Source organism: Crinia signifera, chromosome 7 (assembly GCF_055691185.1).
Source record: "Crinia signifera chromosome 7, ASM5569118v1, whole genome shotgun sequence".
Taxonomy (NCBI): Eukaryota; Metazoa; Chordata; class Amphibia; order Anura; family Myobatrachidae; genus Crinia; species Crinia signifera.
The window spans coordinates 148,975,162-148,993,575 of NC_139223.1; the positions used below are offsets into that span (position 1 = coordinate 148,975,162).

At 41.9% G+C, this 18,414-nt stretch overlaps 1 protein-coding gene across 5 annotated transcripts in view; it reads left to right on the top strand.

Annotated features, from left to right (window-relative positions):
• KCNH7 (potassium voltage-gated channel subfamily H member 7) overlaps positions 1-18,414 on the top strand; it is a 416,570-nt gene that overhangs the window by 255,857 nt on the left and 142,299 nt on the right. For all 5 annotated transcript variants that reach the window (XM_083153933.1, XM_083153934.1, XM_083153936.1 and 2 more), the window contains 2 exons: positions 6,225-6,650; positions 16,451-16,850. In XM_083153933.1, coding sequence (XP_083010059.1) covers positions 6,225-6,650; positions 16,451-16,850 — 826 coding nt within the window. The remainder of the gene's footprint in view (positions 1-6,224; positions 6,651-16,450; positions 16,851-18,414) is intronic.

Sequence of the window (18,414 nt, forward strand, 5' to 3'; positions counted from 1 at the left end):
ATGTGTATAAGCGGCACTACTATGAACATTCTGTGTCTGGGGCACTAGTGCTGTGGGAATTGTGTATTAAGGACACTTTTTGTGGCATAATATGTATAAGGGACACTACTGTGTGTCATAATAATGAATTAGGGGCACGACTATGTGGAGAAATATGAATCAGGGGCAATGCATGTGGTGTAATGAGAACTGTGTGGCATAATTTCAATTAATATTACTATAGTGGGACTAAGCCCCTTTCATTTGAGACTATTGTCCCTTTATAATGTGGGGGTTCAAATTTATAGTTTGCAGGGGGGTGCGCAAAACCCTAACACTAGCTCCGCCTAATAGGTTGGACAGGGGTGGTAGGTAAGAGGGGAAATGAGCTCCACCAAGCATGGGATTCTCGGTTCTATCCCTCTACTTGGCAAGAGCAGGACAGAGCAAATGTAGCTCAATTTATAATAGAGGTTTAGAATTAGCCATCTGGGCTGCAGACAAGTTGACAGACTGAGCCATGTTTTGTCCCCTTCAACCAGCACCCCCGGTACCGATACCGATAAGGCCGTTCTCTCCCTCGCCGTCAACGAGCCAGATTTCATTATCTGGCGGCTGCTGGTGGAGGGCAGGCCAGAGGATTTAGACGCGTCTCACATGTTTGCACGTTTATAGCCAAGAAAGTGGCGCGTGAGCGTCTCCGATGCAGGATTGGAGCCGCTCAGACCAGAGCGGCTCCATCTGTATGTATCATCTTTCCAAATAACCTTAACATTCATTAATATTTTTATAAATTTAGATTATTTTGCCTCCTCTTCCTGACAAGACTGGAATTTTAGCTATGGTATTATCTTCTTTTTTGTAAGTTTATTATCAGGATATTCAATTTTCTGCATTTGGAGATGGTTCCATGCTCATCTCAACCAAGCCTCTAACATATTTACAAAAAAAGGGCCTGATTTAGAACTGTTAGTAAGGCTGGTTTTGTCCATCTGCAAAAATTGGGTTTGGGACTGACAAAATTCATACTGTATGCCCCATTGTTGAGTGCACACAATTCACCTTCAAAAAAAGAGCACGGTGATGAGAGATTTGCCTCTAGACTGTCCCAGCATGATGAAAACCCACAGAAATAGAAGTGCTCCATCAAATGCCGGAGGGTTGTCAGACTACCACTGGTGTCTTTAGCTCAGTTACTTCTTGTCGGAATCTGTAAATTTTGGGGCCCAGATAAAAAAGAGAATGGCCTTTCCACCTCCTAAATAGTAAAGCAAAAAGTGACCATCTATCCCCTATCCAGCCCTCAGGTTAAATCAATAGCACTTTCATTTTATGAATGGATCTCCATCCTCTCAACCAGCCCCATATATAACTTACCTTCATATTTAATAATGTGGCCTCTTACTCAATGATGATAAAACAATAGCACCCACAATTAATAATTAGATCTTCTTTCCCTTACCAGCCCCAAACATTAAATAAATGTTACATTTATTAAGGATTCCTGCTACAAACCATCCCCAAAATGAAGCAAACGGCTTAAATATGTACCCAGTATACTGGTAGTAGCAGTAAAGTAGCTCACAATAACGCCCGCATGTTAAATTATTGCTCACACATTGCAGTAAGAGTATATGACTAGCTCCCAACAGGCCTACATTGTGAAAGTCCCCATTTATCATTATTACTCTATAACCACAACAAAAAGATGAGTAAACTCCACATAACACGAAAACGAAAGACCTTTCCAGAACCTCTCCACCACCACCATCACCAGATGTTAATATGATATTTATATCTCCACCAGCTTTTTTTGTTCCATAATATTGTGGGTGGCCTTCCATGTCATCTCTCCATCCCCATATGTGGAGCAGAACTGAATGGAGATATTCAAGAGCAGAAAAAGATTGCTGATGTGTACATACCATAAGGTAGAGATTGTGGACCAGCCACCAAGGAGCAAAGAAGTGGCAGGGCTTAGGCCAGGGTAAGCCCTGTTGACCCTGTTTAAACCTAAGTGAGTGGTCTTCAACTTTGGTCATCAAGCCTGTTTAGTCATAAAACCTGGGCTGTTGGTGAGCCTTGAGGTTTGTGGTTGAGGGCCACTGGCCTAAGTCATCAACAGCCTCCCCCAACTCAGGGGATTTTTTTTGTGTTTTTATTACTTAAATTGCCTTCACCATCACACAAATCATTTATTTTCTTTGGGTACCATTCAGTTTATGCCACAACATTTTATTATGAATTTTGGTCTATGCGATTCTTTAGTTGACTTTCATTAAATAGCTTTTGCCAATGGCAATTACATTTTACAGCTACAGCAAGTCAACTGAAAAATTAATTTTGAATATTTCCAAACTATGCTAACTATGCCCCTTACTCTGTTAGGGCCTTGAAAGAATATTATTATTATTATTTAAACATTGTAAAATATTGAAAACAGGTATTTAATTCATATTATAGATAGAAAACCTTTCTATTTTTTAAAATCAGTCTTGTAACTCTGCTTTGGGTCAGAATACAAATGAATGAATCCTACAGAAACTAGTGAGCATCGGTTACGTGCATAATTACCTGAGTATGCAAGTGTGAGCATTAACATTATAGGCTGAGAGCTTCAGGGCTGTTCTCGTTCCTGCTTTGTTAATTGCAATGCATGTCAAATGGCACTCATGGCGGAAAGACAAAGGAGTATTATCAGCTGTCTTGACTGGCCTAACATCTATTGTTCATATACTTTGGCCAAATTACAGTTGCTCATCCCTCCCACTGGGTCTTGGCCAGAAGACAGCTGGAAATGATCAAGGTCCAAGTTACATTTAAGGACAAGTCATTTGTTAGGTGCTTCTCATTCTATCAAATGTTGCCTCTTGAGTATATACCGGAGAAAAATTATGTGTTATACATGGCTGATCTGTACAGACGACCTTGTAATAGGGTGGAGGCAAATTGAGGAAAGGTTCTGCCTAGTGAGATGAAGAAATTGGATAACTGCTTGCAAAGTAACATACTTGTCAGCTCTGTACAATAGGGATAATTATTTACCTGATATCAAGTATTAATGTATCAATAATACTGATTGTAACAAGACTATATACAGTACTACACACATACAACATCTAGGAGCTTGGCATTGAGCCGGGGTTTTTGTTCGGACTGCCTCATATGATCCGTAAATGCCTACAGTAGGTGAATACATACCAACAGTAGGATATTCCCATCTATTGGGACTGTAGGCTGAATTTAGAACTGTTGAGAGGTATACTTACTGTGTATATATGTAGTTATTGTTGTAATTTATGCCCATATCACTGTTCGGGATGCAGTTAAAATCCCGGCGGTCGGGATCCCGGCATTCAGAATCCCGACGCCGGAATCCCAACCGCCGAAATCCCGACACTTTCTCCCTCCGTGGGTGTCCACGACACCCCTGGAGGGAGAATAAATTAGTGTGCCGAGCGTAGCGAGGCACCGGGCCCGCTGCGCGGCGAGCGCAGCGAGCCCGCAAGGGGGGGCGATCCACGTCCCCCCCTTGTCGGGATTTTGGCTGTCGGGATTCCGGCGTCGGGATTCTGAACTGGGATTCAGTACTGAATCCCACTGTTCTGTGTGACATGGTGGCTCAAACGACTGGAAGATTTTAAAGACCAGAAAATGATGTAAAAGGAATAGCGTATATGACAAAACATACTTCTAGCCTACTCTCCTGGTGCCTGGAGGAGTGGACAAGTCTTACTGAAGCCTCTGGCAGTCACCCACTTTCACCCCCTAGGAACTGTTGCCCAGGGCCAAGATTGCATCAACCCCCCCCCCCATGCACCACCCACATACCCGTTTTGCTGAACCATGACCTCTGCATCACCAACCTGCAGAAAACTCAGCAAGTATGCCAAATATTAGAAAATACCACATTTTTTTATAGCACTGTAAATCACAATTCTTACTTGTCACTTTATTTACATGTTTAGATTCATGTTCAATCTTAGTTTTCTTTTGTGATACATGATAAATGATGCACGGACCAATTTGTTTTTTTGGGGGGGTTTTGTGGGGGGGGTTATGAAAATATTTAGAACTAAATGCATACTGCTATATTTAATTTAGTGCCTTAACTTTTTTCTTATGAGTTTGCTATTAAACTAAAAATTTAATTAAAATTAGCTTCAGATGCTAATTTCTCCTCTGCTGCACCTTTGCATGCAGCAGCTGTGCGACGTTATGCAGGCGGCGTCTTAACTAAAAAGGCGCCCAATGCAGCCTTCTGTGATCGACTCAGCTACATCGGTCTTGTGACAGAGCCAGTTAAGCTCCTTCTGCGGGTACAGCCACTGGCTTTGGTAAGCTCATAAAACAAAGCCGTTGTGGCCTTGTTTTAAGACTCTGCCCTGTTGCTTCCCCCAAATGCCAGCAACATGTCAGTCATGCTGTGGCTTATGGGGAACTTCCAGTGGCATCATAGGTCCGGATCTGTACATACACAGCACAGCTCCTGCACATACAGATGAAAAGACTACAGAGTTTAAGGTAAATACTGAATTTAAATAACGGAATCAGTGTCCAATTCAATTGGCAGGTCTGTCCATTGGTGGCTCATACCTTTTGGGGGGCTGCTGCTGGCTGCAGCTGCAGCGCGGGTACTGCAATGCAGGCACCACTCCTTCTGCTTCTCGGCGCATGCACAGTACAAACCTCTGTACTGCGCATGCGGCCAGCTTCATCATTGTGTGGGCGCTATGGGGAGCTCTTGTGCAATCGCATCATTGTGTCCCACCCCCAACATTTAAAGCCCATATTACCGGCATTGGATAGCGGGGGTTAGGCTACAGTGATATGATTTAATGCAAATCGCATTATTGGCCTTCCAGGACCGCACAGTTTCAAGTACAGCTGAGGGAGGTGCAGGGGGAGGCAGTGTTGGTCGAGGCCGGCTCTCAGAGACTTACCTACTTATTGGAGGTGAGGCATGTTTTCTTTGTGTTTCCCCCATTTAGGAAATTCCATATTGTTTGTTTCTTTTAAGTTTCTACATATTTAGAGTAGAAATTTTCTGGTTACAAAACTGTGCCTGTTTGGTATTTAGTTCTGTAATACAATATACATAAATATGAATTAGACTTTCTAGGTAGAAAAGTATTCTTTCAATCAGTTATATTGTGTAGTGTTTAGTGTAGCAATGTGAAATTGCTGTAGTAATTCCAGACCGTAGCTGTTTCATGGCGCACTTACCTCTAAGTACTTTCTATCATATAATAAATGTTTTCTCATCAAACAAGCTACAAAGTGGTGGTTTTAACAAATGGCATTTGTACTCAGCAATTTCAGTTTTTATATGTATATTATTTTACAAACTCCATGTAGTGTCTTTCTTGTTCTACAGGTTTTATAGCAAACTTGAATTTTTTTTTCTCAATACCAACGACTAATCATACTCCCGCCAAAAGAATTCCATTTGAATACTGTGTCTGATGAGCAGTGAATCTGGGTAAAGCAGGAACTGATAAAAAGGTTGTGTTTGTGGGGAAGGGGGATTGGTGTCGCTCTAGAAGGCCCCTACACAGATCAGTCTGATCCTGCAATTGGCAGGAGCAGATGCCCAGTCCCCCTGACATGGGCAGGGGCTGCCACTGCTCTGCATGCCACACTGCATACAGCACAGAGCGGCTCCTGGGTCTGGCACACATACAGCATAGAGTGGCTCCTGGGTCTGGCACTGCCCACGGCTCTGACCCGCCTCCTGGTTGCTCCTCAATGTGGCACTGATGTTGTCACTCATGCTGCGTTCTCCGAGATAAGTCCTTGAAGCTCTTATTACCGGTTGCGCTCCTCATCAGCCTCTTTATTGGAAGGGACCCTCAACTAAGTTGCCCAGGGGCCCGCACAACCTACAATCTGTCCCTGTGGTTAAGGTGAAATGTAACAAAGCTTTATTATTTAATAGACTGTACCAGGTATATGATACATGGATCTGGATTGGTCGCTATGGATGGTTATCTCACTTGTCCTCTTTAGAAGATTTGCTACTTCTACAGTCTCCCATGGAAGTTAAGGGTTTCTGTTGTGGTTATATTCCTTTATAAAGTCAAGTAGAGAGACTCCAGTGCTTGTTTGAACCTCCAGAATGAAGGTGTCCTCTTGTGGTGTCTTGATTGATACCAACCGGTTGTAGGCAGAGTCTAAGCTTTTTATGATAAGGTGAGGACGTACATTTAAACTAATTAATTCTCTTTATTCCTGTCTCTCTGCAGGTTCTTTCACTGGGAGCCGATGTGTTGCCGGAATACAAACTTCAAACACCTCGTATGAATAAGTTTACTATTTTGCACTATAGCCCTTTCAAAGCCGTATGGGACTGGTTAATTTTATTGCTTGTTATTTACACTGCCATCTTCACACCTTACTCAGCTGCCTTTCTACTCAATGACTTAGAGGAGCAGAGGAGACGTGCGTGTGGATATTCCTGCAACCCCCTGAATGTTGTAGACTTAATGGTAGATATCATGTTTATTATCGATATCCTCATAAACTTCCGGACCACATACGTTAATCTGAATGAAGAAGTTGTCAGCGATCCTGCAAGAATTGCAATTCATTACTTTAAAGGCTGGTTCCTAATAGATATGGTTGCAGCAATACCATTTGATCTTCTTATTTTTGGATCTGGCTCAGATGAGGTAAGTAACACAGACTTTTTTTTTACTAAACAATTCAAGCATAGTAAATGTTCTGTTGAAGGAATGTATCAGTACTGCACTAAAAATAAGAATAATATGTGGGATGTACTATTATAAGTTTGGGTACAAATAAGTTTAGATATTACCTTTAATAGTTATTTTTTTTATTTAATGCATTTTGTGGCCTGAATATATATTCATGAGAATGCTATCATAACGGGAACCAATGACCTTAATGGGGTCCTTTATGCAACAGTGATGTCACTGGTTTCTAGTGAAGTGATTAGTATAGAGCAGGGAGGGGGGAGGGGCAATAAGCAGCCCGCCAACTGTTGATGAACTACACATCCCAGCATGCCTTTCATCGGTTTCAGTATGGCCAAATAGCAAAACGAAGGCAAGGCATGCTGGGATGTGTAGTTCATCAACAGCTGGAGGGCCGCTTATTGCCCAGCCCTGTTATAGAGTGTAACATGAAAATACAAATGAAAAATATATTTCCTTGTGGATAGTTGCTGACTTCACCAGTCTGCATGCATTTATTTATTATTTATTTATTTACAGTTTCGGTATTTGTGTATTATCACGACGCCCGTTAAGTAGTTTACGTACTGCGCTATTCAGCGTAGTCTACCTTCAGCACGGCGGCAGCAGTCCCTCCAGCGTTGTGTAAGCACTATTTGTGTATTATCACGGCGCCCGTTAAGTAGTTTACGTACTGCCCTATTCAGCGTAGTGTACCTTCAGCACGGTGGCAGCAGTCCCTCCAGCGTAGTGTAAGCACTATTTGTGTATTATCATGGCGCCCGTTAAGTAATTTACGTACTGTCCTATTCCCTTCAGCACGGCGGAGGCAGTATGTGAAGCGTGTCCTCCGATGCTGTTTCGGCGTCTGCCAGCACACCCGACCCTGTGGACACCGGCAGCTTTACTCGTTACTTTACACTACACACTGCCTTACTACGACTACGCTGGCTGATGCTGACTATGTAGCTCTAACTACGCCAACTACGTTGCACGCACCGGCACCGTGATAATACACAAGTACCACAGTTTCTTATATAGCGCCGCAGATTCTGTTGCACTTTACAATTATAGACAGTGATAAAACAAACTGGGTAACAACAGACAGACTTGGAGGTAAGAGGGCCCTGCTGCAAGCTGGCAATCTATAGGGACATAGGTGGGAAACACAAGGACAGGTGCCAGTAATAACATAGCAGTCCCACCAAGTTGCCAGTCCAGAAGGGAAGTTATATAATACATAAGTGCCTCAGTGGGTTATGCATGTGGTACTTAAATATGATAGGCTTGTCTTAAGAGGTGAGTTTTCAGGCAATGCTTGAAAGTTTGGAAGGCTAGTAGAGAGTCTTATTGTGCATGGAAGGGCATTCCATAGGATGGGAGCAGCAAAATGAAAGTCCTGTAATAGTGAATGGAAGCTAGTGAGATATATGCTGGTGCAGTATGGTTAATAGATTTATATGGGAGTAGAAGTATTTTATATTTAATACGGTAAAATACAGGCAACCAATGGTGGAGGGACTGGCAGAGAGAATCAGCAGACGATGAGCGTCTTGCTAGGAAGATCAGCCTAGCAGCAGCATTTAAAATGAATTGCAGTGGTGAGAGTCTGTTCTTGGGAAGACCAATTAGAAGACTATTGCAATAGTCAATGTTGGATATAATGAGTGCATGGATAAGAGATTTAGTAGTGTCTTGTGTGGGATAGGATCGTATTTTGGATATGTTTTTTAGATGCATGTAACATGATTTGGAGACAGATTTAATGTGGGGAGCAAGGACAGTTCAGAGTCGAGGATGACCCCTAGGCAACGAGTTTGTGGGGTAGGATAGATTGTCAAGTTCTGGAGATACCAGAATGTTAACTGTTCTTGTCTGGTGGGAATATAAGTAATTCCACTTTGGAAATATTGAGTTTGAGGTGGCAAGAAGAAATCCAGAATGAGATGGAAGAGAGGCATTCAGAAACTTGACCCAAGACCACTGGTCACAACTCTGGGGTTGATAGATAGATAGATTTGTGTATTGTCCGCATACAAGTTATACTGAAATCCGAGAGAGCTGATTAGTTTGCCAAGAGATGAGGTATAGATTAAGAAATGCAGAGGACCTAAAACAGCCTTGCGGAACTCCAACCGACAGAGGTAGAGAAGAGGAGGTAGAGTCAGAGAAGTGAACACTGAAAAAGCGATCAGATAGGTAAGATAGGTAAGGGCTGTATCATTAAGACCTAGGGAGTGCAGTGTTTGTATGAGAAGAGTGTGATCAACAGTGCCAAACGCAGCAGAAAGATCTATAAGAATAAGTAGTGAGTAATGGCCTTTAGTCTTAGCAGTTACCAGATCATTCACCACTAACTGAAGTGGGTCTAATAAGGTGTGAGAGTTAAGAAAGTGTGTGAAGAGAGAGTAGACAAGTAATATATCACAAGCCTTTTGAATACAGTACATATAAATTTGATAATTCTATATGCACACTTGGCTAATTTTTATGCCATATGTGAGCTCCTACTAAGTAGGAGGTTCGTGGGCATGGTCATGAGCTTTGTGTCATTGTGGCTTACAGTGTAATACTACTACTTGAGGCAAATTGCATCATCTACACTGCACAATTCAGTGGGAAGTGTGTGGGATCCAAAAGTCTAAGACTGAAATTCCAGACATTCCTGGGAGGGTAGGTAAGTAAGTAAACCACATTATAGATATTATACATACAGTACCACCATATTCACTGATAGTTGAAACAGAGTTGCATATATATATATATATATATATATATATATATAAAATACAAAACAAAATTCCTAAAATTGCACTACAGTTATGTGCAGTCGCCAATAACACTTGACCCCCTATAAGCGGAGCCTCCTCATACCCAAATACAACCACAATAGTGTTATTAGGCGCCCTAGAACTGGTTCAATGGTGATTCCAGTATTTCCTTATTTAAAAAAGAACCATACAAGTAATTACATACATAAAATGTTTATTAAAACATAAATTCTTCTTAAAAAGGCATACAGGTTCTTCACTTCTTGTCATGGAAGTACATTTCTTTAGTTTACAGATGAAATCAAATACCCCAGTGAAGGAAGCCATTTTGTGCAAAAGCCAATACTTTACATGCCATTCTCAAAATGGCTGCAGTCACTGTGTGTAGCTGATTGGCATACTCTAAAGGCACAAATACACTGATAATACCAACTTTAACTGATTTCTTGAAAGATTTATATCAGAAAGACATTCCTCTAAAGACAGTATCAATTTGTATTCACATAGAAGAAATATCGTTTCTATGAACCTCAATCCCTGAGCAATTGAAATTCTTTCAACAAGGAAATTAATATCTGCTTAATAGTGGAAATTAAATCATAATACTGTATGTACAAACTTATTAACTGAAATATATCTGAAGAAAACCCAAGGCTATACTGGCGGAGCATTGCTCTCCTGAGTTATTATGTAAAATGGTAACTTAGCCATAGATTTTGATGTTTAAAATAAACATAGATGAGGAAGTCTCATTGGTATATAATTTCTCATTATATTTTTATTTTAACACAGTGTTAATTAATGAACAAAATTTTAAATAATCCTTTGCTATTTTACTTAATGGAAAAACTGTTATTATGTTATATGTCGTTTTAAATAAAGCTAATTGAAACTGATTTAAAAAAAATTGGGTACTTGTGTAGTATCACGGCGCCCATCACATCGCAGACCATATCGCATGCGATGCGATGCGACGCGATATCGGCCGATGTTGTACAATGGCATACAATTTTAAAATTGTATGCCATTGTATATGGGATACAATGCCATACAATTCGATGGGATGCGATTATAAATTGTATAAGCACCCTAATGGGTGCTTATAATGCTTAAATGCACCCCCACGCCACCCCCCCCCCCCCAGTATAAACGTGAACCCGAAGCGTGGCGAGCGCAGCGGTAAACGTCCTACGACATTTTAATACCCCCTCTATCTACGTCGGCGTGGAGTTGATTTTATAAAGTGTGGCGAGCCACCGAGCCCGAAGCCCGCGCGAGGGGACGCGGATATCTTCACAGGTATCCGCGTCCCCTCGTGGGCTTCTCAGGTATCTCGCCACGCTTCGGGCTCGGTGGCTCGCTGCGCTCGCCACACTTTATAAAATCAACTCCACGCCGAAGTGGATAGTGGGGGTATGAAAAAGTCGTAGGACGCGTACCGCCGCCCCTCGTGGGCTCGCTGCGCTCGCCACGCTTTGGGTTCACGTTTATACTGGGGGTGCATTTACGCATTGTAAGCACCCATTAGGGTGCTTAAAAGCACCCATTAGGGTGCTTATACAATTTAATATCGTATATGCGTTAAAATCGCATCGCATGCCATCGGGTGTATGGCATGCGATGCGATTAAAAAATCGGGCGACTAATTATCGGGGCGCCGTGCTAGTACACAAGTACCAAAAATTGTAAGAATGAATAATACACTCCTAATACCTAAACTGTTTAATGACTGAATGACTAATATGGTTTTGCTCTTAAATTGCTCATGTAAAAATCAAACTGTAAAAATGTATATTACAGTATAAGGATCATGAGCCCAATTCAAACCAGATTGCTGTTGAGCGAATTATAATCTGCCACCGATCAGGTAGACGCTTCCCCATTATAGTGAATCGATGTGCACTCTGTGCGATTGAATGTGTACAGCTAGCAAAGAATTTGCAGCCAAGTGGAAATGTACCGTCGCAATCTGCTCACCCTGAAATGATTTTTCCACTAATTGCAAGCTAGAAGTAGCCAGGGACTTACTCAGCGGCTGGGATGAATACAGCCATATCCGGCCTGAAGCTGACATCATACACCCTATATAAACGCTTGGGCATGCTTACGTTTTCTTAGACACGCCTAGCATTTTTTTTCTGGCACGTCTGTGCTTTTCTTAGCACTCCCACTAAAGGGCCGGTTAACATCCTTAGACACCTACTTCCTGTCAATTACCTTGCCAGCAGCTAGAGAAGGAAAAAAGTAGCAGGATTCCTTTGCTAACAGGCGTTGCACATTGCAGCCCCTACACATGCGCAGTATATCAATAATGTCTCTGTTTTGTGAATGTGCCAAAGCCAGGGTCTCTATCTTCCTGGAGACTTCCTGAAGATTTCCTGACCTCGGCTACAGGACTTCCGGGGCTGAACTGCCTACCATCAGGGCTTCTCAGGCGTCCTATGGTGTCGCAGAGTCATCTGATGCTGCTTTCTCGGATGCAGCGGATGATTGCACGTGCATGTTGAGGAGTCTACTTATTCCAGACACCTTCTTCTGCATTACCATATAAAAGCATCCAAGGAAGATTCAGCAATGCTTTCTACAACCAAACCAAGCCCTGATTGCATAAATAAAATATTTTTATATGTATATTTTTTGGGTTGATTTTTTGTGGGATGTCTTTGGGGGGGGGGGGGGGGTATTCAATCCAGGATTACGACTGTCGGAAGGCTTCAACAGTCGGAATCCCGGCCCATTTTCTTCTGATCCAACAGCAACTCGACAGTCGGAATTGTCAAATAATGGGTGTGAATTGAATACCCCATGTGTCTGACTTAGCATCAGCTTTTTTTAAATTTGAAATATACCAAATCATACTTCCCAACTGTCCCGATTTCCGCGGGAACATCCCGGTTTTTTGGGACATTCCCGTGTCCCACCCAGGGCCGGCAGTGTCCCCCCAGCGGGAGTCCCTCCTGTCATCTGGTGAATAGATGCTGAATGCATGCGCACAGCGTCTATTCCCGCAGCAGAGAGGCTGGGGGCTGGCCAGCAGCTTACAGAGCCGCTAGTCATGCCCCCACAGCGGCAAAAATGGGGCATGGTCGTGCTCCCTTGTCGCTACCCCCCCCCCCCCCTAATTTCGGGTGAGCACCTTTGGTGAGCGCGGCTGTCCCTCTCTCCCCATCTGAAAAGTTCGGAGGTATGCCAAATGGATGCGTATGTCCTCGACAGTGCTATTTCTAATTTTGTTCTAATGATTCATCATTCACCCATATTGTATCCTTGGCTGTCTAACATATAATGACTTTTTCTTCAAAAGGTCAACCTTCGATGATTCTTTGCTCAGAAAACAGCATATGTTTAATCTATCGACTGCCTATTATAAAGTCGTATCTATAGTGCTCCCTCTATAGAGTCACCCCCCTCGCTGGCCTGTTCTGCATGTGGACATGTAAAAACAGCAGGCGTTTTATAGTGTCAGCTACAAACTGTGACTAAATATGCAGACTACAGCATTTATCCTATCATTAAAAACCAGAAACCATTTTCTTGCCTCTTGAGAAGTCATGATTAAAATACAGCTCATTTCTTATACAGCACTTTGAAACAGTGTGTTCGAGGCAGGCTTTGTCCCTAATTAGCTAGATTGTGTGTAAGGAATTTAACCTCACTTTCTACCTCACCGTGTCACTTATTTCTAAACTCCTCTGCTCACGCCTAAGCATGTAGAGTCACACAGCCAGACAAATGTGTTAAGCGTCACACTGTGGCCCTGATTCTGGTTTGATCGCTCCCCTGCGCATTCACATAAAATTTTATGCGCATGTGCAGCCGCTATATGCGATGAATTCTTAGAAGGCCCCTTCGCTAGTAGCAGTATGGGTGGGGGGTGTAGGGCATCTCTCTCTCTCTGTCTCTCTATACAGTTTTAGTTTAAACCAAACAAAATGACAGCTTAGTCCCTATCTGCTCCTACCTCCAATCTCTGTCTTCACAGCTCCCTCTGTCTATTTCCAGGAAGTTTGAAACATATCATTTTGGTTTCACTTTCTGTTAAGGAGTAATTTGGTCCGCCGAATGGCCTCTAGTGGTCACTGGCAGTACTTCACCTCAAAAAAGGCGAGGAGATTTAACCTCTTTTATATATAGTGATTTTTATTTGTTTTTAGACAAAATGCAGTGTTATTATTGGTGGGAGCCATTACAAATTATTTATTAAATGTTATTTATATAGTGGACATATATTAAGCAGTGTTTACAGAAAATGCCTGAGTAAAGCTTACTGGACCAGCAATAGGGGGAGTACAAAATATAAACCTTTGAATCGTAGACTCTTGGATTTTTTTTATTGTTATTTTGACAGAAGCTATTACCAATATGTGTTTTTGAGAGTGGGAGGAAACTTGAAAAAAATGCAAATGCAAACACAGAGAAAACATACAAACTCCACATAAATGTGCCATGGCCAGGAATTTAACTCAAGACATCAGGGCTTTGAGGCAGTGATGCCAACCACTACATTAGCTATGTTGCTATACCAGTTATTGAAAACCTGTAAAAGTTCGAATTTTGGAGAGTCTCTTCGTATATTCTCATGTCATATCTTAGAAATGTTGACTATCCTGTGCGGTTCACATCAAAGCTCCTCCTGTCACATTGAAAACTTCCTATAATCACATTCACAATTTCAACTGGATAATCTGTAGGTTTGGTGAGCTGTATGAAAGGATTATGGCAGGAATAGGGAACCGTTGGCCCTCCAGCTGTTGTTGAAGTACACATCCCAGCATGCACTGCAACAGTTTTAGCATGGACAAATATCAAAAATGTAGCAGGGCATGCTGGGATGAGTAGTTCTACCACAGCTAGAGTTCAACTACAGCTAGAATGCCAATGGTTCCCCATGACTAGATTATGTTCATAAAGGAAATATTCAGACTAATGAGCTCAGATTAGAAGTGTGCCCTGCTTTCCATGTTTTACATAGGAATATCAGGTACTTGCCGAGAAGATGGATTCATTCCCTACTACATGTAGATAGGTAAAATCCCTTTGATGAGTCAAAATTCAGCAGCATCAACAACACAAAATGTAACTCTAACTTTTTTATAGTTACTGTAATGGATACATTTAATAGTGGGCGTCAAGTTTACAAAGTGCCTCAATAATATATCTGGTGTTACTGAGGCACATAAGGTCCTAGAGAATTAAAGGGATGCATTCTCATGAATATTGGTTCAGTTAACAAAATGGAAGACTCCTCACTGTATAGTCAGAGGCGTCCTTCAGACATATAAAATATATCCTCATTGAAACCCTTAAGTTTACCTATCTTTACTTTGCCTTGGGTCTAGTGTTATCTGGTTGGTCCCCTGATGTGTCATGTATTGCTCTGCTTGTTCATGCATACTTCCTTTGTACTTCCCTGACTGTCCCATTTTAGGCAGGAAAGTCATATTCTGAGGGTATCTCAACAATAGCCACGCCCACTTTCATATATTTTGGACCTTAGATTCGGGTCCATTTGCACCTTTGCAAGCAAATTTACATGGGTTTGCAATGTTTTACAACTGCGCATGCACAAGCGATGAGTGTTTGCTGGTTGATGTCATGCAACACTGCGGGCGGGGGGGGTGGTCATGGGAAGTTTGCATCGCTGTGTGTCAACCAGAATCACCCCCTTTGTCCTTTATAGTGAGTGGCCTGTGTACACTGGAGTGGTCGAAAAAAGATCCTTGAATTCAGCTTGTGCTTTGCCCATTATCAAGGCGAAAGCGGAGCCCGATGCCAATGACATATAGTATAAAATTATTTAGCTATGAGGGGTATGGATAACTCATATCTTTGATTATTCTTGTTTTTTCTATTGCTGATGGTGACTGGATGCTAATATCTCCTACCTGCTGCGGCACCATCATAACACAAAAACAAAAAATTAATTCAAGCAATATAACTTTATTTAATAATGACAATACAATTGCAAAATCCACTTGATTCTGCTTTAAGGGATGCTGGATACATGCCAAAGTTTCTTGACTGCAGGTCGGGACTGTAAGTGTAGTTTGCTCTAAAATAGGTCCTGATGCACTATTATAATGTATAGCTACGATGAAATTGACAGAGCAGCTACCGGTATTTTAATTTGTATTTTGATATACACTTTCATATATTACACTATGGCCCTTATTCAGATCTGATCGCAATACAAATTTGTTCTCAAAATGGGCAAAACCATGTTCACTGCAGGGGGGGCAGATGTAACATGTATAGAGAGAGTTAGATTTGTTTGAGTTATTTTGTTTCTGTGCAGGTAAATACTGGCTGCATTATTTTTACACTGCAATTTAGATTTCAGTTTCAACACACCCCTCCGAAATGTAACTCTCTCTGCACATGTTACATCTACCCCACCTACAATGCACATGGTTTTGCCCATTTTGAGAACAAATTTGTACTGCAATCAGATCTGAATAAGGGCCTATGTCAGTTCATGACCTGCTGCCTTTCTGAAAAAAGACCAAAAGTTGGCCAAAAATCTAGAAAGATCTGCAGTCTGCCACATTGTTGTCTGTCAACCAATGGTACCAATTACATTTTACCAGTGTGAACATACAAAAGTTAGCTGAGTGTGCTCAAGTTTCCAGTGGACCATCCTGAAGCCTTTTGGTCAGATCTCAGGTTCTTAATCTATGACACTAGAAGAGGACAGGCCAACCTGTGGCTCTCCAGATGTTGTGAAAATACAAATCCCAGCATGCCTTGCCACAGTTTTAACACTCCCTTATAGCAAAACTGTGGCAAGGCATGATGGGATTTGTAGTTTGACAACATCTGGAGAGCCACAGGTTGGCCAGGCCTGCACTAGGATATTAGGTCCTAAATTGAGTTTTTAATAATGGATGGAGTAATCCTTGAATGCTAGAAATGGAACATTATATTGGATCTGGGCATGCAAAGTGGAGTACTTGTCTAACATATATAACTATACAGGGCCTTAATTACTTGTGTTTCTCTCCACAGACCACTACACTCATTGGACTTTTGAAAACTGCAAGGTTACTTCGTTTGGTCAGAGTTGCTAGAAAATTGGACAGATATTCGGAATACGGTGCCGCCGTCCTTATGTTGCTCATGTGCATTTTTGCATTAATTGCTCACTGGCTTGCTTGCATCTGGTATGCGATTGGCAACGTAGAACGACCTTACCTGATTCACAAAATTAGTTGGTTGGATAACCTCGGGGATCAAATAAAGAAACCTTACAATTACAGCGATCCCAGTTCTGGACCGTCCATCAAAGACAAATATGTCACAGCACTTTATTTTACCTTCAGCAGTCTGACAAGCGTGGGCTTCGGAAATGTGTCCCCCAACACCAACTCGGAAAAAATCTTCTCCATTTGTGTTATGTTGATTGGCTGTAAGTAGAAATAATTTTGGGAGGTGCAGATCCTGTGTATATTATCAAGTGTTCAAAGCAATAAGTGTATGTAAAAAGCAAAAAATACAGGATCAAGATTACTTGGTTACTTGCCGGTGATATACAAGCATTGGTGTTGAAGAAAGTTACCCCATATTCATTGCTCTTTGTTATTTATTTCTATACTATCCTAAACTATTGTTTATTCTAAGGGGTATATTTACTTAAGGTTGATTTTCATTGATTTCAAATCAATGAGCGTCAATCTAAAACTATGATCATATTTACTAAAATGTTTTTTTTATAATATTTTGTAAATGTAAGTGAATGTGTGTCTTAGCACCTGAAAAGCAGCATCGATTTAGTAAATATTCCATTTGTTGGGAAACTATTATATCAAAACAATCTTGCTGTGTACTGATGTAGCGCCTCTCAGCCAGCACCGGTGCTCGTCAGAATGGCACTGCTGGGGAACGCCGGCGGAGAGACGCTCCATCCAACTGAGACATGCGAGCGTCTCACACGCACGCATATTCCAGTTTTCAGGCAGCGAGGATTGAGAACCCTACCCATCTCCGTTTCAGTGAGATGGTTAGGGGGGGTGCGGGGAGGCAGCGGGGCCCGGCGGTCAGCGGCGGGGAGGCAGTGGGGACCGACGGGGAGCTCCGTCGGAAGGGGATGTGCGAGTGTCTCGTGTGCATGCATCCCCTTCTGGCGCCTGGCGGTTAGTGATCCAACCGTTAAACCCCCGCTGGATGAGAGCGGCTCCATCTGTATTTTGTATATATAGGGCCAGAGTGGTAATAAAGTCTGAATTTTATAGATTGCTAAGAAGTTTTTCCAAAAACGTAGCACCTTGGCCTCAGAATAGGGAGCTGCTACCCCCAACTAAACCGTGCTGCCTTTACAGTCTTTACATGCATTAATGTATGATGAGTCCAGCCTCGCCTTTATTTGATAATTGCCGTTACATGTAGAGATCATGTTCTGCTGTCAGGATATTTTATGTAAAAGTAAAAAGTTAGTAGCACTTAAGTTCAACAAAAAATGTTAATAACTTGTATTTGCCATTGACCACCATGAATTATCAAATATCTATTGCTGTACAATGCAGACTGTTCTGATTGTTTGGTGGCATTCCATCCCCCCCCCCCCCCCAATATTGGTAATGTCATTCAAAATTGCGGGCAGCAATACAAATACTATAGCTAACAGTCACTGATTTATTGGATAGTACCACCTTTCAGCAGTCAATAGGGGTGCGACATGTTGCAATAATTTGGGAGCTACTGTATGAAATATCTGCCCATAGGAGTTGAACCAAAGTAGGGACAAAAGTAGAAACAAAAGTTAAATAAATGGAAGATATAAAAGATAAGCAAAGTATAAGTGAGATGTTGGCAGATCTTTCCACAGCACTAGGGGAAATTCAGATATCTACACAATCATGGATAGTAGAGAAGGAAAGCCCAATAGGTTACCGGGTGCTCCCAAGTGGCCCTTATTTACACAATAAGAGTACTGACAAAAGTAGAGAAGTTCCAAGTAGCAAAAATCTCAATAA